Here is a 27,533-nt window from a genome sequence, read left to right as displayed (position 1 = left end):
AAAGGCCAATAGCTTAAAAGATCTCAAATTGAAGGATAGTACTCAGAGATGTTGTTTTTTTCCTATATGATTCAAGTTTGCAAATAAGAGATACCTCATCTATCCTGACCTGGGGTTGTTTCTAAAGTGAAGCTGCTCTCAGAATGTAAGGGAGCTATTTAAGATGGTTTCCTGTATAGAGGCGTACACATTACCTTCATGCACTGTTATGTTTCTTTGACGTTTCTCTGTCATATTTATGTTGATTTCTAAATTACAGTCTTCATGTGTCTGAGCTTCTCTCCCTTCTCCTATTTCTACTGCTCCTCTAGTGTCTTCCTGCAGATTGGACACATTTATATTTCAAATCTGCCAGTAGTTGTCTTGATTAATATTTTGCTTTTTTCCAAGTTGTGTCCATTGCACACAGTGAGGCAGAGTTACTAACAACTTTCAACTCACAACAGTGCTGTAAACCGGGGCAAACTGTTGATATTGGACTTACTTTTCAGCACAAAACTTTATATGTGCTGTTAAAGTATCCCTAAAGAAACGCAAAGTAGTACTCTGTGCTGCTTGTGTTGCACTGTGCCAAAGAAGGCATACTATGAGTGGTACATGGGCGTTCCCATCCGGGGCAGCCCTTCGCTAAGACCGCAGAGCGTCGCTCAACTGCCCTCCAACAGTCAAACTAAGGAAAAATAACATGCTAATAACATGAGGTTATTATCATTTTATATTATCCTGCTGCGGCAGCTTTGCGGGCGGGGCGAGGCTGCTCTGATGACAGAGGAGCAGGGGGAGGAGTGCTGGCGCACTTTAAGTGTACATGAATATTTGACCGGCCTTATGGGGCTGGCCAAACAGTCATGCACACTTTGTATGTTCTCCACCCAGGCTGTAATACAGCCTGGGTGGAGAACATGCCCAGGCTCCCACTGCCTGTCTGAGTGCCGAACTGTGGTGCTCAGACCTATCACAACGCTGTTGTGATTGGCTTAGGGGAGCTTTGGTGCTTCTTGTTCCAGCCCGTCGCGGAGGAGAGACGGAGGAGAGATGCAGCAATAAGATGCGTTTTTTCCTTTTATTACACCCTCCTACTCTCCCCACCCCACCCCCGGCCGCCCCCGATCTGTGCCTGCCTCCACTGGTTGCCATACAACAGCCATGCGGTTAGATTCAAAGTTCGATCTACTAATATGTGTAGACAAGGCTTTGTGCTGAAAATTAATGCCTCTTTGAGGCTATCGTCAACTTGAAAAAAAAAATGTTTCCCACATCTTGCATATGTGCTGCACAGCACACACACAAGTAGGAAAGTATTAAAACTATTTTTTAGGCATGGTATTTTGTAATGGAATGGTACTCTTTCAGCACAAAACCTATGCTAGAAATCACGCAGAAACCCTTCCACTGTGGTGCTTAAAAGCTGAAGTGTGCCAGGGGTCACCGGAGGGAGGGAGAAAACAGCGTCATATATTAGTAGAAATGGCTCTGTCCTGCTCTGTCCTTTTCATGCGACACAACACAGCACAGCGTGCAAAGTTAGTAAATTGGGCCCAGAATTTGTAGTATGTAGGCAGCGTCATTGTGTTGGCAGTCTTCTTCTTTCATGAGTAGCACAGATGTAATGTCTCTGGTGCTGGACTCAAAGTTCCAGATTGGCCGCCTCTAATGATTTGCACCCGAGGCATTATTCACAACTGCCTCTGACTGAAGGTCATACCTCTTCAGACTTAAAAATCACTTCCTGCCGTCTATTTACATCATTTTAACATCTACACAAAAAGCCAGATGTTCAGAAGTTTTGAGTCACATCATTCAGCAAGCAATATTCAATGAAACCAAGGACTGCTGGTCAACCACAGAAAATGTAAGTACATTCTTTCTATCAGACATTGCTGCTTGAGCAGTCGTCTTTCGTCCTGCCCTTCCCCTTCCTTCGTTAATCTTTACTTCAGGGGCACATCCAAGCAAAATAAAATAGTTTTCTTCTAGATATCAACACAAAATAGCAAAATGTTTAGTGTATGCTGTGCATGTGTCCATATAATGAAGACTGACTAATGTATAAAGAATGTGCTTGTTTACAAGACACATCGACATGTAAGTAAGTGTTTACAAACTGTGTACACATACACACCCTGAAATTCCAACATCACTTGCTCAGTGATCTCAGAGATACTTCTAAACTGGACTGTGTAGAACTAAAAGCTGATAGTAATTTTCTAAATATCCAACTTTATTGCAAAAACGTACAAGCACATGAATACTCCAAAGATAAGTGTGCATGCACTCCTGCACACAAACACAATCTCAGACAGGCATACCCTTCTAGTATAGCTCTACTGGCACTTCTAATGCATCGGTACAACGCTTGAAAATCACAAAGCTGTAGGGACGGTCATATCCGTGTGCGGTATTACCACAACATTATGAGTTGTTCCATTAAGATGGAGAATTGCTGCAGAAATATGTATTTCCTGACCAATGTCAAGAATAATCAATCATTTTTTTCCAGTTTTATATAGCGCAAACTTGACCAAAAGTTATCAGAGCGCTTTACCTGAGCACGAGTTACCTTACACAAGGACACATTCATTTTTGTTAGGCGGAAGAGATTAAGGGATTTGCCCAGAATCACAGGATGTTGTGCGTCATTGCTGAGACTCGAACTCTGTTCCCCAGATTTGAAATATTCCACCCTAGCCATTAGGCCACATCTTCTCACCTTCGTTATACAGAATATGACAGTTTGCCCAAATAAATCACTCAGACTCAACATGAAAACACAAAAACATATGTTATGTTACAGAAATTTATATCGCTCACGGCTACTCCTAAGTGTCCCGGCGAGGAAGCCAAATAGAAGACTGTGGGGAACCTTGATTCCCTGCCAATTAGATAAATAGAGTTTTTAGTCTCTTCCTGAACCGACGAGGATCATGAATGCTCCGCAACTCAAGAGGAAGAGAGTTCCAGGCTTCAGCTGCTTTAAAAGATAGAGAACTCCCACCAACTCTAACAAGCCGAAAGCAAGGAATCGATGCCAGACACTGTGAGGCAGAGCAAAGATGTCTTCGGGGGGAGTAGAAACTAAACTGTTTCCTCAGGTAGAGCAGGCCACATCAGTGAAGGGCTGAGTGGGCCAAAGTGAGAGCCTTAAATTTGACTTTTTGAGCCACTGGAAGCCAGTGCAGGTCATGCAGTTGTTTCTTTTACGCTAGACTGCCCGGGATGCCCATCAAAGACAGCATTCTGTACTACGTGGAGTTTTTTGAGCTGGTATCTTGGTAAGCCAATATAAAGAGCATTGGCATAGTCAAGGCGACTGAGAATCAGAGCACGAGCGACCATCTCTGTCGCAGTCCTGGGTTAATAGAGGCAGGAACTTCCTAAGCCTACAGTAAGGGATTTCAGTGTGCCAAAACATTGACCTCCCAGTTTCTTTTTTGCGTGGAGAACCAAAGGTTCTCCTCAAACCAGACTCCCAAGTTGTTGACTGCTTGTCCTGTAGAACTGGGGAGATTCCCTAAACTATGGAGGAAAGCATGCACACATGCATGAAGACCTAAATATACACATACACCTCTAATCATCTAACTCATCTGCGGTGAACAGATTGCTAATGTTTGACAATCTTTCCCCAAGAAAGATATTCTGTTTGAATTTGGCATCATGATTATACTGCCCTTAATCTAGGGAGACCAGAACCAAGCACACAACAATGATACAACCCAAAGATCCTTCCCATCACAAACCCCATGCCAGGCAGCACACTGGCAACCCACACCAATTTCACACTTTTCCAGCTAGAAGAATGCAGGTCTGTTCATCAACATTCTGACAGAATACTGCAGTTGTGTGTGTGCAGAATTCACACAATGGAGCACTCTGTCAATGTAGTTTGAAAATGGATATCTGTTATTTGTTCTTTTCTTAAGAGCGATGAAGCTGTTCAACACCCATGATTTTAGACCACCATGTAAGAAGATCTTGGAGGTCTTACTCCGTAACTTCAGACATTAAAGAGAAGATGTGGAAGTGAGTGGCTGATACTGAGTCTGGGCAGACAAAAACTCTAAGAGGTGGAGCTTTACAGGAGATTGTTCCCCTTCCAAGGTGACTTGCCTAGTAACAGATGACATGGCTGTTTTAAGGGTTAATATAAGATAATAGAGGATATGGTTGTTTCAAGAGATGTTTAAATGTGACATATTCTTCAATAAATGTAAATATCATCACTTGACTACAATGCCATCCTCATGAACAAAGATACTATTTCTAAATAAAATAGTTCTTCTGTAGTAGCGTTAAAGGTTTACAAAGCAACATCTTTCTCAGTGTTAAAACATATAAACAAATGAAGCAATGGTCACCCCATCCTTCTCAGTTAGCTTTCTCTTGCAGACAGAATTGTACTATACTGCATAGGGTGTCCTTTGGGTCAGCACTTGCTCTTGATTGGTTGGCTTTCCAGTACATTCCAGGTCCTACTTCTGATTACATAGCTTTCCTCCCTATACTTGTGTTTGTTCAACCAGTGAAGAATTTAGGTTACAACCTCACTTTTGACTGGTTCAGCGTATCCTTCAACTGCTGGCATCAAGAACTTATTTTTTGAATTTTTTTAACTGTTTATTGTTTAGTCCTGCTCACATCCCTCGATTTCTTCTATGCTTCCTTCTCGCTCATTCCCCCCATCTCTCTTTACCAACCCCATAGTCAACCTCTGTTCCATCACACTGCTCTGGAATTACCTGCCATGGGCGCCTGATGTCAACCTGAGGTGGGGGGTGGAAAAGAAAAAAATAAAGTTACCTTTCCTGCTGGCGCCACAATCCTCTCCTCCCGCGCCGCTCTGCTCCACTGCTCCTGTACCAACGACAGTACATTTCCCATGGGCACAGGCTTCCAAACCCCACCCAATCCCAGTGCTTCTCCCAGCATGAGAGAAACACTGGGATTGGGTGGAGCTGGCCCTTTTTGCGCTCCAGCAGGGTCTTGGAGCCTGTGCCCCCGAGCACTAGGATATCTCCAAGGGAACAGTCTGGAGATATCCAAATGTGACGTGGGTTTGGCCGTCTGTGGACGGCTGGCCGAACCCACTTGCGCACTTTTAGTGCCTGCCTACCACCACTCCCCTTGCTTTGTGATGCTGATACCAAGCCCCGCCCCCAACGTGGCGGGCTGAAAGTAAAAATAAAATGTCAATGAAATAGTTTCATTGTCATTTTATATTTTTTCTTACGGCTGTGTTTTTGCAGTGGGGCAACTCTCCTCTGCCATAGCGGAGGAGACGCATCTGTTCTCCGCTAACTCTTCACCTGACACCGCGCACTGTAGAAGTTCAGTATTTCTCTCTGTCTACTTCCCTTCTGTCAGATCACTACTACTGGCATAGTCAATGCTTCTAAAACTGAGCCGGCATCTTGAAAGCCAACAGCGGCCTTCATTTGTCTTACAATTGTGTTTTCGACATTTCCAAAATAACCTTCTTGTGTGTGTAGATGCAACATGGTGGCCATTTGAATCTTATTTTTATATTTCCATGATAATAGTCATGTTGAGTCTATACACAACACGCCTGTTGTTTTGGAACTGCAGAAAATAATGTTCCTTGAAGACCAGATGCTCTTTTCTATGCTTTCAAGATGCCCCCCCCCTATGTTGCATCTACATGCAATGTGACGGTCATTTGGAAGCATAGAAAAGAAAATTCCAAAATGGATGGTCACTCTTTTGCCGGTGTTGGCTCAATTTTAGAAGCATTGGTAGAGCTAATAACAGCAAGCCAAAAGAATTTGCAGAGTGAGACCAATTGACTTTGCCAATTCTTGTTAGAAAATGGTTGATGGATACTAACTATAATGTCCTACCTGCCTTTCCCCATGGTGACGCTGGTGAATGAATTATCTATTAGGTCCTTCTGAGTCCTCTGGCTTCTTTTCTCCTTCACCCCAAAACTCCTAGGGCCTCATTTATGAGGCCGTGCGTCACTTTTACGCCGCCGGTGCGTCACCAGCAGCGTAAAAAATGTGCCTTGTTGCACCATATTTACAAAGTGACGCATCTATGTAGATGCGTCACTTTGTAAACCCCTGCGCTACATTATACCTATGCAAGGTATAATGTATGCAGGGGGGTGTCCTTACGCAAGACAGGGTCATAGAAGTCTATACGATTTCACTGCACCACTTCTAGGACACAGATGCGTCCATTTCTTACGCCTGCCTCACAGCAGGCGTAAGTCTGACGCAGGCCCTTTCACATGGGGTTTGCCCCATGTGAAAGGACACATTGCTGGAGTTGCGTCACTTTTGTGACACACTCCAGCAATGCGTCACTTTTGCGCCGTACAGATACGTCAGAAATTCTGACGTATCTGTAACTCCTTGCGCCATGATGCGTCATACTGTAAATATGACGCATCATTTGTCTCGCAAGGAGGGCGCAGTGAAATGTGACGCATCGCTGTTTTCACGCAGCGATGCATCACTTTTCATAAATGAGGCCCCTACTGTCTGGCCTGTGATCAGACTCTGTGGTTAACCTTTTCATCTTTGTAGGCCTTCCTACAGCCCTGCGACCTTGGATGCACTGCAGTGCTCTCCGTAAGGCTCTCTTCTGCTGATTCATACCTACTCTGCACAACTTTACAAAGCGCTTTCAACGACAACAAATGAAATAAGGCATGTTAAAAAATATATGTGAGATAGCATAGTAACGAAACTGCAAGAATGAACAGCAGTTGGAGCCAGAGGGGCCACTGTGACAAGAACGTTCAGAGTGTGTGAAGGAAAAGAATAGGAGAAGGAGGCACAAAGGTGTAAATGAGAAAGCACTACCATCGATTGGTGAGGGTGAAGCACTCAATAGAGGTGTGGGTAGGAACAGATGTATGCATCTATGCCGGAACAATGACATCAACAAGTGCAGAGGGTAGAATATGTTAAAACACTTAAATAAAAATCAAGGTGGCATCGATTTAAAGGGGACTTGAAGTGTCACAATACACCTCAAAACTTCAGCTGACATAATCAAAGGAGCTAACATTCTAGAAGTCCTTTTTGGTGATTGCTAGAGGTGCAGGACTGGCTGAAGAGAATTGTGTTTTTTCTCTACACCGGATGTCCCTTTAAGTGTTGGGTATTTCTAAGGAAAGGAAGAGGGCAGGTTCATTTGGGTGTGGAAGTAAATCATGTAGCTCTAAAGCACAGATTTAAATCAGGCATTTACAAAAGATGAGCAGTGGAAAGTGCACCAATGAAGACTGGCTCTACCCCACCCCACATGGCTACAGGACCCGTATTAATAGGTACACAATGCTTCAGGGAACACTATACTTAACAGGTCACGGTGAGCTAAGAGCAGATCTCCGGCTGATGATCCATCGCTACAAACAGTGGGATTCAGATTTGGATCAAAAGGGAAGGGGGTTCAGTCGGGTACTCACGAGGCATGATGCCCTGGTCCGCCAGCTGCTCTCGGGTTCTTCTCTGCTGAAGCCGTAACTGCAAAACTGTTAGAAGAAAAATGTCAGGAAACACACCTTTTCCTTGATGCACGAGCCGCTTCCACCGCACGGCACACCCCGGAGACCTTTAGGGCAGGTGAGGAAAGAACTGCCGCACAGTCTCTGGGCAGGAGCCAGCTGTGGACCAGCATGCACCTCGGCTCTCAGGAAGGAAGGGGTCAAGTTATGACGAGCGGTTAGAGAGGTCCCTACAGTCATGGTTATGAGTATTAATCATCTTAGTACGCGTTATTGATCCATGCAGGAAGGCACATCAAAAGTTAAAACCATCACATACCGAAGATGATATTAAACACAAGAGAAAGGTTATGATTTTATTGGTAGTATTATGTGTTACAAAGGCACAGCCCGGTTCAGAAATGGACAGCTCTCTACTAGCAAAACTCATTAAAAAGGGAAATTGGCCTAACTGGCCTAATTGGGGGTGTATGAATGAACTTAGTAGATTGTGTGTTGAATGATGAAGCAGTTTTTAACTGCAGGGCTTGCTCCACCCACCTATTTTCCACTCAGCTCTCTCTCTGCCATAGAGATACCTCTATGGCACCCCTAACATCTTCTGCCTACCCCTGAGCTTCAAGGATAACAGAGAGAAAATAATGGAGGGATGAGCAAATCACAGAAGGAAGCCCGTGAGAAAGCCGTGCCGCAGAAGGAGTGCGCCGCCTCGCATACATACATTATTTGGGTATTGATTCACACAGTACCAGATGATATATTGACTCACGGTTCTTTGAGGGCACTTTCAAAAGAGAAAGGCTACTTAGTAGGTGGGCACTAATAGCATATAGAGTGAGTGGTAGCAGACACCGCACCAGTTTCAAATATAAAGTTAAATCATGTGAAATCAATACAAGTTTATATAACTAGGGGGTGCCACGCATTGAGGAAGAGCCGCTACGCCAATGGTCTCCAAGTGGGAACTGACTAGTTCAAACACCTCATCTGACAAGTGCTGGCACACCAACGCTTAATGGTACAACCGTCCTTAAGCAAGAGACAATGAAAGTAAGTCCATGTAAAGCAGCCTCCTTTTATTTATTGCAATCCATGGGCAACACGCGTTTTGTCGTGATTGTAGCTGGGGAAATGAACTAGTAGTAGGTCTTTAATCTCCTGTTCCCTATGATCCTTCTCTCCCTGTGTGTTTTTTTATGTGATTGTGATGAACCCATGGCTACGTCCGTGCTGGATAGTACACGTACCTAGTGCATTGTACTGCTTTTCAACCTCATTTTGGTGGGAAATCTCCACCAATGTACACAACGTATTAGCATTGCATATAGTGTCTGGCAAAGAATTCCATTTGATTATGGCACTATATACGATGTCCATTTCAGTGCATGCCACAGTGTATAACTTACTAGAATAACCAATACTGCATTTCAAAAGCAAGCAATCAATATGTTCACATACGTGTCCTGGAAAAAGCTCGTTTGCATTAAATTGCATAATATTTGAGCTAAATTCGCAAACAAATGTGCTTTGCTTAGACACAATTACCTCCTAAATGTAACCATAGTGATTGTTGCTTTTAAAAAATCCTCTTCAAAAATACACAAAAAACGCGATAAACTTGGCATCTTTAATAAACGCTTGTTTGCCAAATTAAAGAAGAAGGAGGGTCGAAAATACAAAAAAATAGTTATCAGAGGATATTATTGCTCACGAATGTCTTCAATAAAATCATGGTTATCTTTGCAAAATGTTAAAATTCATCTAAATTTGCTCTGAGTTGATGCCATTTCATAAAACATGTAAATGTAAAAACTATTTTCTTACATTTATCGAGTCATTTTTTAGACTAGCCTGTATATATTACAATACTTTGAAACTGATATATCTGTAGACTTGCACTGGGCCTGATACCACAAAAGCAGACCATATTGGGCAATTGCCAAGGGCTCTATCAGCAATGGCCATCAAACTGTTCCTTAGCCTCTTCGAGCGTCGGACGGCCCCCAGCCATCCAACGTCACAGTGTGCATGTGTGGAGGGCGTGGGCGGCTGGGGGCCATCCGAACCTGGCACGTGTTGAATTCCTTAGCACCGCAGGGGAATTCCGGCGGCAGCGAATCGGTTAAAAAAAGAAATAGAGCACTATTGTCAAACATGGCAACATTTCAGTTTTCCTTGGGATACACAAAGTCTTCGCATTCGTAAAAGAGACAAAAGGAACAACTGATGCTCCACTGCATGGCCTGCTTAATTTGTGACAGTGGTTTCTGGTGCTCAGCACCGGCACAATATTGTTAACACTGGCACTTATGACAGTCTGCCACATGGTGGTGCTGTTTGAGTAACTTAGAGATGAGCAGAAGAAGAGTTGTGCATTAATTCAATATACATTGAAAAAGATCTGCCTCCCAAGCCATTCTTATAACTAGCGGGGCCTGGACTAGTCTGTATTATCTCACTTGTAGGAAGGTGCTAGTTAGTAGTTGTGTGCTACTGTCATTGGCAGCACTGGCAGGGGCAATGGGTGCTGCAGTCTTCAGAAGCCTCCTGACGAGGTCCCTAGCACTTGTTTTTACAAATTAAGCACTGCTGTATGGTAACTGTGTTGCGCTATTTTTGCCAAAACACAAGTGCCCTCTATTCACTCCCGAGACTGAAACATAAGTTCATAGTGAGTCAACCTGAAGGAATATTATGCTGTTGACCTCAAATGAGGCAACGGCAAATCTCAAACTCCATCTAAATACTTACTTGTTTGTCTAGTACACAAACTTTTACATTCGACAAATCACACACTGTTTGACCAAGAGCTGTCAGTTGTATTCTCACCTACTTCGCAGCATAGGCACTTTCTACTAGTAAACCCTATATTTTGTTTTTAGTTCTTGCCTACTTAGCGCACATGCACAGCATAGGCAAAAAGACCTTTTGCTATCGCTACGGCTTTTCAGCCTAAAACGTGCACGTGTTCCATTGCCTTCAATGGCAACTCGTGCACATGTGGCGATTTACTTGCGGGAGCGCGCAGCACCATATGGAATCAATTATCGCTCCTGGCGCTGCTCGCTCTCGCAAGTGAAACACACTCGCCCCCTCCTCTCGCCCCTCCCCCTGCTGCCTCCTTTTAGCATGAGGAACGCGCTTCTTATATTGAAGAATATCCCTTTTACTTTGAAATTTAACTAGAAAGTGGTCAGCTCTCAGAAATAATGTGTTTCTCACGCTTCCTGCATGCTCCCTGGCTCTGGAGAGAAACACCCTCCCCACCACTGAAAGAGGCAAGTGGGTGGTAAGTTAAAATATTAACCCTTTGGGTACTGTGCCGGTTTTGGACTCGACCTATACACCGCATAGAATTGCTTCTTCATCTTAAAAAGTTATCTAGTCCGACCATCAGGAAAACGTCGCTGAGAGATACAGAGCTGGGAGTCCATGTTCACTACTGCTTCAACCAATGGCAACGCTTGCTACCCCTTTATCCGATGCCGCTTGGATGTACGGAAGCCAGGAAGCGACAAGATTTAAGTCAGCGCGTGCACACACTTTCTTTTTCACCCAACATTGATGGAAATAGTTGACTTGACTTCCTATTGAAGATGTGATGGCAACTCTTTGATCTGTTTATCCTTAATACCCTTGTATGTAGTTGTTAAATCACGTAAGCAAAATTTAGGTTATCGTCTACCAATTATTATTTGCTGTTTTTTTATTTTTATAGACTGATGACGTACTTTGCTGTTACAATTGCTTATTTTTATTATGCAACCCTGCTTGTGTACAGCGCTCTGCTGCTCTGGGCCTTGTACATGCTTGATACAACTCTCAATAAATAAATATCTAATTTTCAGTGTAGAGAAGCTGGAATGTTGAGTGGTGTTGAGCATTTTATGTGAGTAGTTTAGTACATGCATGAGTGCTGGACTTGTGCTGCTGAGCAGCTTGAGAACAAGGGAGTGTGGGTAGTTTCTGAGTATGGCTGATTAATAGGAGAATGGTTGAAACGATCTATAGTGGGGGAATCCAGGAAGCTGAGAATTTGGGGGCTGAGCTTTTGAGAAAAATGGGAAACAAGGAAACTGAATGAATGGTAGAGCTGGACATATGGTATCTAAGGAAACGTGGAATACGAAGCAAAGACATTTTAAGGAATGGCCTAAGTGGGCTCTGGCCCAGGGCCTCAACCTTTGAGGGGGGCCCTCAACTAACGTTTTGGTACAGTCCCAACTCACCAAAGGTTTTGGGACAGTCCCTGACTATTTACAGTATATAATTGAGGGTGGGTAGCTATCAGGGTACTAGCGCTCCTGGTGGAAATACACCCTATCTAAATGTCATGAGTCTACTGTGCGGTGCTTGCAAGGTAGAGAGAACCACCCATCTCTCTGTAACGTGGCCTAGGCCACCTAATCAACACAAAATTCCTCAGTACACGCTCAAAATTTTAAGAAATCAATCAAATTTGACAGTTGTGTCTGCTTCTTTTATTCTTCTTATAATCGTAGATCCACCATTCTCAGCCGACATGTGTTTCGTCACCTATCAGGCATCACATCCCGCGACTTCTTCAGGGCTGCAAGTATAGAACGTTGTGCTTTGCTTTCAGTGTAAATTCCGAACCATCCGCTAACAGTATTGCTGCTCCTCTATTGTATAAACAATCATGGTCTTCGTGTTCCCAAATATTGTTTGAGCAAGTAAGCAAATTCTAGACTCTAGACTTACTGCTATATTTGGGAACATGGAGACCATGATTGTTTATACAATAGAAGAGGGGCAATACTGTTATCGCCGAAGCGGACAGTTCGGAACTTACACTGGAAGCAAAGCACAACGTTCTACACTTGGAGCACTGAAGAAGTCGCTGGATGTGATGCCCGGTAGGCGACGAAACACGTGTCGGCTGAGAATAATGGTTCTACGATTACAAGAAAAATAAAAGAAGCAAACAAAACTGTCAAATTTGATTGATTACTAAAAATTTTGAGCATGTCCTGGGGAATTTTGTCCAGATTGTATACAGTTTTAAAATAACCTGTTTGTTTACTTACTTTATGTTTTTATTTTTTTATAGACAGCGCAGGATGTCTGACCGGGCTCCACACTGCCCAAGAGATAGAGGGGGTTAAAGAAAAATACCTGTTATATCTGGTTAGATTCAACAAGCCTTTGCCTTTATACAGCATGTGCCAATTATGTAAATATAGGCATTGTGTACGCCCTCTTTTATTGTGGAGATGCTACCACCTGTTTCAAAGACAGCCTGCTGCCTTCTGAGTCCACATGCCTGTCTCACGCAGCACAAGCAGTGCAGTAAACAAAAAACCCCCATCAGCACCAGAAGCCCAAATGGTGATGACAGTCTAGCTACAGTAGACATTGGTGGTAGAAGGCTTAGTCGGACAACAAGTCTTTCTACTTATTTGGCAGGTAGACCATGTGCCATTGTGAAGAACAGAAAGGCATTATTTGCTCCCTCCATAATCGCATTGTATACGTGAAGCAGCTGATGGCTGGTACTATCACAGGTGAGTGCCACTGACTCAGAGTCCCTATTACTAATTGAGCAAGGACTAAAATGTAGTTTAAAAAAACACCCTCTACATGCACAGACCCAAAGAGTGAAACACCAATCTACTGAACCAAGCACTGCGTGCAGTGAGCTTGTTTACCCTATTAGTATTCCTGCTTCTCTGGTGCTGAGAAACACTGTTTACTCCAAGGTTGGGCCAGATCTAGGCTGGACAAGGAAGAGGATTGTCAATGATCCGACCATAGTCACTGAGAGCATGAATAAGCCTAAAATGGATGATGAATTCCCCTGATAGGAAGTACTGGAAAGGGGAAAGCTGGGTGGCTGAAAGCTGTCAACCAGGCTGGTACATCTCCAGAACTGGAGAAAAGGAAAGTAGGGGTATTGTACAATCCTAATGGACTCAGGACAGTGATCCATCATACCCTATGTTGTATTTGATTAGCCTAACACTACTTTAAAGACTGTTGTGTTGATTTGTATAGCACACTAATCACTTGAGAGGATATCCAGGCGCTTGACCACGAGGTGAAGATGTGTGTTCACAAGATGCTTATATGAAGAGCTAGGTCATCTTCTTGCAGCACTGAAGAAGAGGGGGCTCTGATGTGTTGAGGGAGGTCATTCTATGTCTTGAGTGTGATGTAGGACAATCAGCAACCTCCAGGTATTCTTTTGTGGATGCGGGGAGTGTGTGTGAGTGAGAGTTAGGCAGAGCATAGGTGTCTGGTGGGATGGTGAAAGTGAATGCAGCTGTTCAGGTATTCTGGCCCTTCATTGTGTAGGATTTTGTATGTATGTGAGAGAAGTTTGAATTGGATGCGCTTGTGAATGGGGAGCCAGTGAGTCTTCCTGAGGTGTGGTGTGATGTAGGTGTGGCATGGGAGGCCAAGTATGGGTCTTGCAGCTGCGTTCTGGATGGTCTTGAGTCTGTGTAGGAGTTCTTTGGAGATTCTGGCATAGAGAATGTTGCTGTAATCCAGCCTGTTGGTGATGAGGGCTTTTGTGCCAGTCTGTCTGGTGTTCTGAGGCAACCATTTGAAGATCTTTCATAGCATGCGTAGCCTGTAGATGCAGGAGGTGTACACACCGCATTGGCTTGAGCCGTCATGTTGAGCTTGTCATCTAGGTTGAACCCTAGATGTCTTGCATGATCGGTGGGTATGGGGTTGGTCCTAGCTCTGATGGCCACCAGTTGGAATCCCATGGCGAGGTCTTGTTGACGAAGACGAGTACTTCTCTCTTGTCGGAATTGGGTTTCAGGTAGTTGGTACGCATCCAGTTTGCTACCACGGTCATACAGTTGCTGAAGTTGGTTCTGGTGGTGTTTGTCTTGTCCATCTGGGAGAGGATGAGGTGGGTGTCATCAGCGTAGGAGATGACGGTGATTTCTTGTGATCGGACGATGTTGGCGAGCGATGTCATGTATATGTTGAAAAGAGTGGAGCTGAGTTATGATTCCTGTGAGACACCGCCTATCAGTTTCTAGGTCTCTAATATGAAGGGTGGCAGCCTGACCCTTTGCATTCCTCCTGTGAGGAAAGAACAGATCTATTTGAGAGCATATCCTTGTATACCAAGCTTGTAGAGTTGTGACAGTGTTGAAGGCCGTGGAAAGGTGAAATCCTTAACGATCGAGATCTCCTGGTAGCTGTTGAAACTTCCTTCAATGCGGACCATTGCTGCTTTTTTCTTGGTGTCTCTAATTTGCTAGTAATTGCGTCTGAGTGTAGCCTTGTAGGTAGTTCTGTCAGTGAGGTCGCGGCTGTCTCTCCATTTCTTTTCGATCTGTTAACAGTGTCATTTAGTGTCTTGGAGGTCTTTTGTGTACCATCTGGCCGGCTTGTTTGATTTACAATGCTTGTTGAGGATGGGTGCAAGAGAGTCCATGCAGTTCTTGATCTCGTTGTTGAAGTTATTGATGTCCTTGTCGAGGTTAGCTGTGGGGATAAGCTGATCAGTGCTGAGGGCGCTGAGATAGTCTGCTTCTGTGATTTTGCCCCAGCTGCGTCTTGGAGTGCAGAATCTGATAGGGGTGTCGACTTGAGGTGTGTTGATTTGGAAGTGGATGATGGAGTGGTCGGTCCATGTTATCTGTGTGGTGAAGAAGTGCTGCAGAATATTGCTGGGCAGTCATTGGACATAGTCCCTGGCGCTGGACGTGGCCCAGGTGTGGATGGGCGCAGATGGACTTGCCTTAGGAGTGCCCGCTATGTGTGTTCTGTGTGTTTCTGTATTGCAGCTGTCATTAATTAGGTCCTCGGAGGAGGGAGGAATCCAGGGTGTCATGGTGCAATTTTCTGTGCTGATGGTGATGGGACATTATGTCCTCTTGCTTGCCTTCTTCTTTCAAAGATGGTTTTGGTGGGAAAACCAGTAATGCCACTTCTTGTCCAGATGGATGATGGGACATTCAGTGATGTCACTTCCTGTACAGGTGGATGATGGCCCATCCAGTGATGATGGGTGGTGGGAAATGAAGTTCTCTTTCTTGGCTTCTTCTTTTAAAGACAGTTTTGGCGAAAAAAAACAGTAATATCACTTCCTTTCCGGATGGATAATGGAAAGTTGGGTGATGTCACTACCTGTACAAGTGAATGATGGGAGATCCAGTGTTGTCACTTCCTGAGCTGATGGGTGGTGGCCGATTGTTTTCTACTTGATAGTTTAAAATATGGCACTCTAACAAGTTATGTTTTTATTTGATGATTGTCTTTTAACAAGATAAATGATTTGCCTTTGGAACTGAAACAAAGGCTAAAGGCCACACCTGTTGCAAAGACGTAAAGGTCCCCTTAGTTTATTAAGCTATCCAGCAGCACAAAATGTCAAAAATGTCTATTTTAGATAAGCATGACTTTTTGGGCTGTACTAAACCTGCTTACTCGACCATTCAGAAAGCACATTTAGGGGGTATGAAAGCACTATATAGTTGCTATGATACAGTACCACGAATCTTCACTAATGATGCAGGCATGGTATGCAACATTGCAATTGTGTGGGCAGCAATAATGGGCAGTATTAATTAAACTCGTCCAAAGGAAAGAGTGATTATTTTGTCAAAAGGGTGTATTTTGATATCCAGCAGATTATTTCGCAAACTAATAGCAGATTTGTGTGTCCCATAGCAGATTGTGCTTATGTTTCACTAGGGAAGCATTGTATAAGACTGCCAGCATTCTCTTGGCTTTCCCACACACACTGTTGCCACATGAACCTAATGCTGCGGCGACCTCTTGTCAAGGAAAGAGCAAATGACGCTACTGCCAGAACTGCTTCCGGAGTTGGCAGGTCAACAGCTGCTTCCACCCCACCCTAGCAGCTCGCGACCAATGGCCGGGGGTGGACCGAGACCCGCCTAAAATGTTTAATGAAGGCCTCGAATCCTTGCTGGAGTGCTCGAGTGGCGGGTGCTTCTGAACGTGCCTTGTAACTCCCAGCACAGGACTGTATTTTTAGCTCGCAGATCCTGATCAGAGAGGAGCCCAACTCCTCCGCAGTTGGGCAGCAGCAGTGTGAAGTGGGCTCTTCAGGAGGCAATGACCTCACGGAATGCCTCTGTATGATCTTAGAGGGTGGGGGAGGGGCGGGCATCTGATGGAGACCTACAATTGCCATCGTTTTTTCAGGCACAAATCATGAATTAATGAACATTAGTCAGAGCGGCTCAGGAGAAACGTAAGGATAAGACAGGCAGGCCTGCTGATGGCACAGAGAGGTTCTTCACAGGAAAGTCAGAAATACCTGGATGTAATTTTGGGCTGAAGTGGCCCGGGGTAGTCATAAACAGAGCTCGTAAACAGCTGGTCGGAACACATGGGAGTGATGGCAGCATAACAACACGGAGTGAGCGTCAGTGGTGCGGCACCAATCAGCCTAGACTTGCCACTGCATCTTCCTTTTCTCTCAGTATCTATGCACGGATGGGACCGAGTGTTCGAGCCAAGCAGGTGTTCTGAATGTCTTTGATACATGCATATACAGGAGCTACATCTTGATATAAACACCATCATTATCAGCCTCACCTTTCTGCATTTACCTCCCGCTATCTGTGCTCCTGTCCAGTCCCGCAGCCCTGCATTTGTGAATTTTCACAATTGATTTTATTTTATACGTTGACACAAGACAGTACTTTTTAAAATGTAAAGGCGGTTGTGTAGAAATTTCAATTAATGCAATCAGGAGGCCTGAAAACACCACAGTTATCAACCCCTAATCTATTTGACAAAAGCTAAAGTCTCACGTCTTCCTAAAATGCTCCACATTGAAGACAGATGGGCGGAAACGTACAAGAGAAAATCGCTAGGGCTGTTCGAAACTGTGAAGTCATTTGCACACTTTTTCCAAACGGTATGCCAGATTCATTAGCCACGAACCTGGCAAAGCTTTTTAAAAAGCAGCCCTGGCCTGTGTGGGCAGTGGCAACTGTCCCGCTGCACAGAATGGAGGCTTCAGCTGCCTACGTTGTATTGGCCACACCCACTCCTTGTCTCCTCTATACCGGAAGTGAGGATGTCCAGAAGCAGGCAAAGACCCTTTAATTGGTAGATCTTAGAGGGAGGTGGGCGGTGTAGCCAAAATACATTCCTGCATTCTGGTATCCTGCCGGGTCCTGGTGATTTTAACCTATGGTTCATTGGACAGACTTGTGGGGCGTCTCACTTCAATGCGATTATCCCAACATTCTCCCGGGTAACATGACAGTAATTAAACATTCACTCGGTCCTAAAAATGTGGTTTTAATGCCACTGGCATTCTTGCAATCATTATTATGCAGCTTCTGAAATGCCAGCACCTGGGATGCATGCGACGAGATAATAAGTGGATGACATTTACAATAATGGCCTGTATATTTAGACCAGACTGATGAAGAACTCTGCATGCCTGTCTTTTGCGGGTTCAATTCTGCACAGCATTCCCTTTTCCATGGAGTTTAACACTCACACTTACCACCTGCTGTTAGATTGGATCTGAGGCCTTTGTTGGGCAGTAGGCTTGGGGTGGGTATCAGAGGATGTATCCTGGCAGGGCGTACATTATATGTGCCTCTGTCCCTAAGAGGAGATCTACTGGGGGGTGGGTGGACATACAGACCATTTCTTTACTGGCTGAATTTGCTGGTTAGTAAAATCGGGTCTGGTGTTCCATCACCCAAGAAATCCGGGTTTGGGAGCAATGGGCCATTTTTAATCAGACAGTGTGGTATCTTTTTTATTGGAGCATTGGTCCGACCACCTCACAGACATACAAATGCCGTGGGCTGTGCAAGGACTCCCTCAACGGGGTGCTCATTAACATTACAGTGGCTCCCGAGCCCATTTTATGCTCTTGGACTAAGGGCTTTCTTTCGAAATAGACTATTTAAAGAAAATACCACCTCTTCACCTCCGTGCAAATAGTTTCCCAACTCTCTGACTGACCAAGACTGAAGATCAGCAAGAGGAGCCTTGAAGCAGGAAATTGTACTGTTAAACATGCACAATGTTTGGTAAACACATCTCGCTGCGGCGTGTGGCCAGAGATACACACTGTGCGCAATACAGGAAAGTTAATGGAAGATATGCCTAAACAAATCCAGGCGACAGTGAAGTACCCCTCCTCCAAGCCAGAAGCCTAGGCAGTGCAGAGACACTGTCAGGAGTACATTGAAATGCTATCCTTTTCATTTAATGGTGGGGAGTGCCACCATCACAGGGATTTCAGGGGAAAAAATACCGGCTTTTGTCTCTAAATACAATGACTTAAAACATCGTTAAAAAAAATGTAAACACACCAAGACACTTAAATGACAAGAGATTCTTTTCTGAGGGACTTGAGTGTACAGCCTATACCCTGTTCTTGGTTCAATTACGACCATATCATAGGTTGTGACCAGCTGTGCTGGGCTAGAGGACACTCTTAGTCTCTCTCCATCGCGAGGAAGAACATTCGCAAAGGTGTGGTCTGTATGCAGTCTCCAGGTAAGCAATCCAATCAGGGGCTTGTAAAGCGCGGCTACTTACCTGTGAGGGTCTCAAGGCTTTCGGGGTGGGGGGGCTGCTGGTTGGACTGGCTGGAGCAGTCATGGGTTTGTATTACCTTCCTCATCGACACCCGGGGAGAATCCATCACACATCTTCACCTTATCAGGAAAAGACCCCTTCCCCCTTAGTTGAAACACAGCTGTTAGGCCAGCCTTCAGTATTCTAAAATTGCATAATGAAGAGTAGTGCAGTTGTATTGTATTGCAGTTAAACTGCGCCTTAGAGCATCCCTTGCCAATCAACAAGCTAACCGTTGGGGACTGCCTGACTGGAAGGGTGTTTTATTCAGTGTGAGCCTACATGGGAAGCACTTTGGTGTGGTGCAGGAGTGACCAGAAGGGTGTTCTTAATTTGTCTTGGGGCAAAGTACTTAGCGACGTGATAGATGAAAACAGTGTGAGAAATAGGGGTGTAGGCTTATTATAGGGTGGAGGCTAGCATTACCTCTGAAGATCCCCAGTTGTTATGTGGTTTCTTCCTTTCAGAAGCATTCAAGCTATTTACATCAGAAAAACCTTCACCTTGATTTCTGGACAGTGTAGCAACAACTGAGGAAACTAAAGGAAAATATCAAAGGGGGCAGAAAAGTTCACGTATTAGATTGGGCAGTATGGATTATTGGGCAAATGATAAGTCTTGTCCTGCACGTAATGCTACATGCCTGAAATGCAAAACATTAGGACACTATGCACATGTTTGCAGAGGTATGTCATCTAAATATGTTGGAGTTGTAAGTTACATGAGTTATGTTGACTCAGAGAATGAAGATGGGTCTGATGATCACATTTTGTATATTATTGAGGTTGATGGAAAAGAATGCGATGAACAAGTAGTCTTGTCAGTCATTGATTATGATAAAGAGAGATGCTTGAGGGTAAGAGACCCTAAGTGTGTTATTGAAATTAATGGAATCCTTTCTGTATGTTGGTGGACTCTGGAGCTCAATATACTATCATTTCAGAAGAAGATTTTAGGAAATCTGAGATGTATAAAGCCAAGGAATTGTGCAAACCAGATGTAAAACTTAAACCATATAACAATGAATGTTTAGAAAAGTTGTGATTTTTTATTATATTGCTGGAAGAGAGCAAAGGCTGAGTCGAGGGGGCCAGCAGATATCGGTTTGTGTTAAAATCCACCATCTTATGATTAGTATTGGGCAGGGATTGACAGATTGCTGTGGACACTGTAGAGAGGATTAGGTTAGAGGCCTCCAAATCTGTATAGCAGATATTTCTCTATGGGTGTCTGCCAGTCTTACATCATGTGCTTAGTTACAGTGGACTCCTAATTTACTCAAGTGCAGAAAGGTTCCTGCCGACGACTTGAAAAGACATGGAGGAACAATGGAAGCCCAGTAACACGCACCGCCTACAGAGCAGCCACCACATAACACCACCAACTCATCAAATCCACAAAGACGAAATCCTTACAAGACAAAATCCTCACCAACGCCCCCAGCACCAAAAAACTCTTCTCCATCAGCAAGGAATTGGCCAAACCCAACAGGGAAACAACAGACGTCCCACTCTCCCAAGATCTCTGCAACAGACTCAGCACCTTTCTTTACCTCAAGATTAAGATAATCTATGACAACTTCGACAACGAAGACATCTGCATCAATCCAGATTCCACCCCCAGCCACACCACCCAACAGACCCTGCTCACCTGGACCACGCTCACGACAGAAGACACCCTAAAGACCATGAAGAGCATCCACTCCGGAGGACCCTCAGACCCCTGCTCACCTCACATCTTCCACAGAGCCACCATGGCCATTTCACCCGAACTACGCTGGATGATCAACTGCTTCCTTGAAACTGCCATGTTGCCCGATGACTGGAAACATGCAGAAACCAACCCCTACCTGAAGAAACCCTCTGCAGACCAGATGGACCTCAAGAACTTCAGGCCCACCTCCCTGCTTATATTCACAACCAAGGTCATCGAAAAAGCCGTCAACATCCAGCTAGCAAACTTCATTGTAGCCAACAATGTCCTGGCCTCCAATCTGGATTCCGCAGCAACCACAGCACCAAGAATGCCCTACTCGCCGCCACCGACAACATTCACTCCCTCATTGACCAGGGCCAAATGGCAGACCTCATCATCCTGGACCTCTCAGCTGCCTTCGACACCGTCTCCCACCACACACTAGCCACCAGACTCTATGACACCAGTATCCACGGAATGGCCCTTGACTGGGTATGCACATATCTCACAGGCGGAACTTAGTGAGTCAGACTCCCGCCCCATCGTCAGAAATCACGGGCTCAACATCGTCTCCTACGCCGACAACACCCAGCTCATCCTCTCCCTCACCTAAGAACCCAACATCACCAGGCACAACTTCCAAGAAGAGATGAAAGCCATTGCCACCTGGATGAAGAAGAGCTGCCTGAAACTCAACTCAGAGAATCAGAAGTCCTTATCCTTGGCTCCACCCCCTCCACATGGCACGACACCTGGTGGGCCCCCTCCCTCAGAAACCCTGCCCACCCGACGGACTTCGCACAAAACCTCGGCATCATACTTGACTCATCTCTCACGATGAACCACCAGATCAACGGCGTATCTTAGGCCTTGCTTCAACACCCTCTGTAAACTCCGAAAAATGTTCAGATGGATCCCATTCAAATCCAGAACAACAGTCACAAACGCCCTCACTAGTAGCAGACTAGACTTCGGCAACGCCCTCTAAGCCGGAATCAACAAGAAACTACTCCGTATACTTCAAGCCGGTCAGAACGCTGCAGCCAGACTGATCCTAGACAAGTGCCATCACAACCACATTACCTAACAACTCTGCGATCTCCATTGGCTCCCCTTTGAAAGAAGAATAACCTTCAAGATCCTCACTCACTCATACAAGGCCCTTCACAACATCGGACCAGCATACCTAAACAACATCCTCTCCTTCCACACACCCAAGAGACACCTCCAATCAGCTGACCTCTCTCTGAACAACACCCCACGCATCTACAAGATCAGAACAGGAGGAAAGTTCTTCTTCTACCACACAGCCAAGGACCGGAACAACCTCCCCCTCCACCTCTGGCAAATCCCTACACTGCTCCAGTTCAGGAAGGACCTCAAGACCTGACTCTTTGAATGACCCCAGAGCTCAACGGAGCTATTCCCCCTCCCTCCTAGTGCCATGAGACCCTCACGGGTGAGTAGCTGCACTTTACAAACTGTTGATTGATGCAAAAGTTTCTGTAGGGCTTGATATGACCAAATTATATTGATGAGGAAATCTGGACCAACGGAGTATGATTTGAGTTGGGACTTCTATGACTGACTTAATAGTGGAGGGTAATTGTTAGACAGGCTTGGATGGGGCTACTTCCGCACAGAATACTTTACTATGGGTAAGCCAGAAGAATTCAAGAGCGTATTGCCATCTTTTTGATTTAGGCTAGATGACTGTGTTGGTCTTCTAAATGTTGTGGCCATTAGTCCATGTTGGTGCCTTATCATGGTATTTATTAGAGAGTGTTAATTTTAGTGCTGCTATTTGAGTAATGAATTAGTTTGTCTTGGGTACTGACATGTTTTTAGTTCCTTTTTTGAGGTTCAGGTGCTCCTGTAGATACTGTAGTTTGGCTAGCAGCAAGTTCCAGAGCCTTGTGGCATATAAAGACAGAACCATCAGTTGACTTCTAATTGTACTAGGGGTGTAAGGATATTTGAAGTTAGTCTTGAACATTGTGTCCTATTTTGAGTTTTATTGTTTGAACCTTAATTGTTATAGGTACAGTGGACCTTTTCCTTGAGTAACTCTGTGGATGATATAGAGCCACAATAATAAACTGCCATTTCGACCTGGCATAATAAACTTTTCTCCAGGCCTAAACCTTGCTTTTTAATACATTTAAGTCACCCTTAATTAGGGCCTAAAGACACGTATTGCAGGGCCCATTGTATTTCAAACGTAGGACATGTGAGTTTAAGTTTGACATGTCCTGTCAACAAAAAACTCTTAAATTTAGTTTTTCACTCCTGTAAGGCCTATCTTTTCCATTGGAAAACACGGGATTACCATTTACATTTAAAAGTGCTAACTTTCCATCGGGAGCAGGTAGAAATATCATGTTTCAACTCAAATGAATTGTAATTCAGATTCATTTTTGATAGTAAAGTTGGATTTTAAGTCGCAAATTTGAAAATGCCACTTAAAAAAAGTTTTAATTTTCTTGCCCTAACCACTTTATGCCTGCTGCCAGTGTCCTGATTCACATGACTGGGAATGTATCTGCTGGTGGGGTTTGTGTATTCTTGCCAGGCAGTGAGCCTGGATGGCTGGTGGCGGAGCTGTACCCTGCCCCATTTACATTTCAAAGAGCTTGCCTCCAGCATACATAAAGGAACCTGACAGCAGCCTTTTGTCACTCCAGACTTCTTGAATCCTTGGCAGGAGAAGACCGTTTCAGATGGCAGGGTAGCCGCGGATGTCCCCCCACTTCAAAGGCTTGCACTAGATATGAATATTGGGCCCTCAGAACACCTCTTCAGGGCACTGCTGGACCTGTGGAAGACTTCAGAAAGACTAACTGGACCCCCAGAGGACTACCCTGCTGCTAACAGAGCACTGCCCTGCTGTTCGAAGGCTTGCCTTGCTGCTTGAAGGAGAACTGCCTGAGCCCAGGATCACCAGAATTGACTCCAAGGGCTAGTTGGCTGCACTCCTGTTTGAGCTATAAGGACAGGCTCAAGAGACCTTGAATCCTGCACCTGGCCTCTGCTATAGTGACTCCTAACCCCCCAAATGGTGCACCCTTGGAAGTGATGTTAGATGTGCTGCTCCAGCCTAACCCTAGAAATATGTTCACCACAAAGTGGACTGACAACCGACAGAAGACTGTGACCTACCTGCCTGCCAATCCACCCAAGGGACATTGTTGATTAGTAATATCAGGTCTGGTGTGCCAGCACCCAAGAAATCTGTGTTTGGGAGCAATGGGCCATTTGTAAACAGGCAGAGTGGTATCCATCCTTTTCTTAATTGGATCATTAATCTGATCACCTCACAGAAATACCTTGTGGTAACTCCCACTACGTTCTTCTCCACAACATCAAATACTGTTCAGCTGGACCTCTCAGGCAAGGTATCTGGCCTCGTGGAGCCCTTGTTGACTACAGCTTTGTCTAACTGGAGATGTTTGACTTCCAAAAAAGTAGCAAAGGCCAAAGATAAACATCTTCACTGCAACTTCATCCATCGGCTCCCCGACAATGAAATCAAATTTCTTCTAAGTCCGAAGTTCAGCCAAGACCAGGGACAATCGACCTTGTGTATCCGACCGGTGCCTTAACTTTCACACGCTAGTACCTGCGTTTTGTACTGTGATCTTTTAGGCACTATTTTGCACTAAAAATTTACAAAATTCAGGTTCTATAGATTGGATTACATTTTTTTAGGTATCATTTTATTTATTAAAATGTACTGTTTTTTCCGAATTGGTTTAGACTTCTGTGGTTCACCCCTGACAAGGATTGTGGTTGTTGCATCAGCAGGGCTTCCATCCCCTTCAACTAATAACCCAATTTCTAACAGCCTGTTTTTGATAGCTGAATCATTCTATTGAATAAGTGCGTGCCAAATACAGGCGTCTTTGGGATAACTGTGTTGTACTTACTTGTGACAATGGCTTAATTACAAACAGGAACCAATAAAGAAACCTAGAGTCTTCTCACAACGAAACTACAATTAATGCTAAGTTTCATATATTTTGGAGCTGATCCATCCCCAAATAGCATTTTGGATCGAGTTCAAAGAAAAAAATGTATGGGGTGAGTTTCCAGAATGCTTAAATTACATTTGATATGGCAAAAAATCACCATATCGCCAATTTTTTTATTTAATCAGTTTTTAATCCAACATTTGCAGTTTCTAATACCTTTTATGATGCTTTTCGGTCATGGGCCCTTCTTCAGGTGAGGTAAATATTGTACACTTCGATAAAGAAATGAATACATGGTGACTGCATTTGAGAGAAAATATCATTGCTAGTGTTCACCAACTGCCATATTTTCATTAATGCTTTCAGGTGAGTGAACGCATAGTGATTAGGCCTGGGTGGAGTTTGTTGATTTCTGCTTCGCGGAACTCTGCGAAGTGACCAAAAGACTCTGCCATGATACGGGGAGTTCCACAAGCTGCGGAGTGTGTTAGGTCAACCGTTGGTGTTGATTTTTAGCACCAGGAGTTTGTACTGCGCTGCAGAATCAGCACGAACGGCACCATGAGCAACACAAGATAGCCTGTTTCTTTCTGCAGCTCGAGTAGATGTTGTTCTCGAGTGGCAGCTTCCCCAATGTGAATGGAAGGTTTCTCAACTTGAGCGGTTGCGACCATCCGCGACCGCCCGCGATGAGAAAGTTTGCCAGGAGGTGCTTTGGAGTAGGATTTTAGCCACTCGCGCTCGTCAACTTAATGTTGGCGAACGAGGAAAAAGCTTCCCCCCCCTTCAACCAAGCCACAACTCGGAATTTGGCTGAATTAATTGAGTTCAAGCATTGCTAAAAAGTATTCATTCGCCCCAAATATGTAACATATCATCAAAGAGACTTTGTAAATAGTGATTAACAATGGAAAACTTTAATCGGGGACCTTTCACTGAAAAAGCTACACTGACGTCATGCAAAAATAAACAAAGGATTGCAAAAAGTCTTTATAAAACACACCCCTTTAAAACCACTTTAGGTCATATCATATTGCGACTATTTTTAATGTGTGCATTCGTCATCATTTCCTTTGGCTAACCATTCACATCCTTTGGTGCAGGTACATGTTCGGCACGAAAAGTTCCAACACTCCTTTTTTTGTTGGAGAGAGATTCCAAAGTTTGAGTGTACAACTTGCACAATTAAACAAACAATTTCAAACAATGAGCTCTGAAGACAAATGGTTCTAATAAGACCACCACCATTCCCTTTTAGAAGCCGTCCTGGCTTGTTTATATGTCCACGGGCCAAGCACTACAGATGAATTAAAATGACAGCGTCCATACGACATAAGCCATTTATTACACCCGGAGACAAAGAACGTTGGAAAGAAGCTTGCTGTCTGACGTTATACACTCCAAAGATGTCGCTGGCACAAGAGAGACATTGGCCAACACTCGCCTGTTGACTGAATGCTGGCTCGCTAAATACGCGTCTGGACCGTGCAGTATCGGCAAGGAGCATGGCAGCCCAGGATTTTTATACGGCCTCATAACAGTGGCATCATTCTTTATTTCAGCAAACCTTTATTAAATGGCAACGAAGCATCAGAGTGTTTTTTATAGTACAACTCTTATTTAGCATCATCTTTTTTTACTATATATTTTATTTATTGAGTTTTCTCAACGTACAAAACAACAATACAGTGTGCATTTCAGCCAATGCTGCGCATTACCTACCAATTGGTACTTTTATACAGGGAATGCAATGAGTCAAGGGGGCTGGGGGTGTAGTAGGGAAGAGTAGGAGGGAAAAAGACGAGAGGCGGAGGAAGATGAAGGAGGAAAGTAACCAAGAAAGTTAACCAATAACATTGCCACTCAGAGAAGTCCCCTTCTTGCTAGATAGCTAAGTCTGGATTGAGCACATCTATTTAGGACAGATTGTTGGGATGCCTGTCAGCCATAGTGGGGCTTACGGGCAAGGTGCCACTATGCACAGGAGACATAGGCAGGGATGTAGTCTGTCGTCCTCGGTCGGATCGATAAGTGACCCAAGATAGCTTGTCAGGGGAGTCCAGATGTCTTTGGGTTGGAGTGGCCTGGCATCAACAACTCCCAGTATGCGCCCAGCAGTTGACAAAGAGCTACATTGTGTGGCCAAGCATTCCTCACGGTAACTTGTCGCTGGCCCAAATGCATTGCCACCCTATGCTTGGCCAGCATTAGCAGCATTACCAGCAGACCTCAGGGAGATTTCTTTGATGTAGCCTAAAAGGGTGTGCTATCTGGGGCTTGGCCAGTAATGCTGGTGATATCTTTAACCACCATTACCCAGAAGTCACGATTCTCGGGGCATTGCCATGCTAGATGCAGAAAGCCAGCGTGCTGTGCAATGCAGCACAAGCAGTGCAGGTCCTCCACTAGCCCCATTCTCTGAAGTCGCTTAAGTGAATGATATAGTCTGTGTAGAAGTTTGAAATGAATCAATTTCAGCCTGTAGTTCACGGGTACTCATAGTACGGCCCGCGGGCCGGTGGCGGCCCGGCAAGCCTTCCGTGGCGGCCCGCGGACCATGAGACATCCTACCCGGGTTTTCAAAGTGTCTGCAAACACTCTGCTGCTCTGTGGGGGCCTGCCGATTCAATCGAGTGAGGCCAGAGTGGAGCTGCAGGGGCGCTAAGAGGAGGAGAATTCAAATGCAAATGGTCTGTGAAGTGCTGTGAAGTGCTCGGGTGGGGGCTGTGTGTCTGTGCGCGCTGGGGAAGCTGTCTCAGCCTGGTGACATACAGGCAGGATTAGATGACAGAGGGTGACAGAGGGAGGTACAGGGACAGAGA

General features: G+C 44.7%; 1 protein-coding gene across 4 annotated transcripts in view; it reads right to left on the bottom strand.

Moving 5' to 3' along the window:
• The window catches only part of MYOCD (myocardin), a 206,624-nt gene that overhangs the window by 141,342 nt on the left and 37,749 nt on the right, over positions 1-27,533 (bottom strand). For 2 of the 4 annotated variants that reach the window (XM_078654724.1, XM_078654726.1), the window contains exon 2: positions 7,436-7,501. The exons of the other annotated variants lie outside the window; for them this stretch is intronic. In XM_078654724.1, coding sequence (XP_078510850.1) covers positions 7,436-7,501 — 66 coding nt within the window. The remainder of the gene's footprint in view (positions 1-7,435; positions 7,502-27,533) is intronic. 4 annotated transcript variants of the gene reach the window in all.

Source organism: Lissotriton helveticus, chromosome 7, assembly GCF_964261635.1.
Source record: "Lissotriton helveticus chromosome 7, aLisHel1.1, whole genome shotgun sequence".
Taxonomy (NCBI): Eukaryota; Metazoa; Chordata; class Amphibia; order Caudata; family Salamandridae; genus Lissotriton; species Lissotriton helveticus.
The sequence above is the reverse complement of the archived record's forward strand: the minus strand, read 5'-3'. Positions and strand labels throughout refer to the sequence as shown.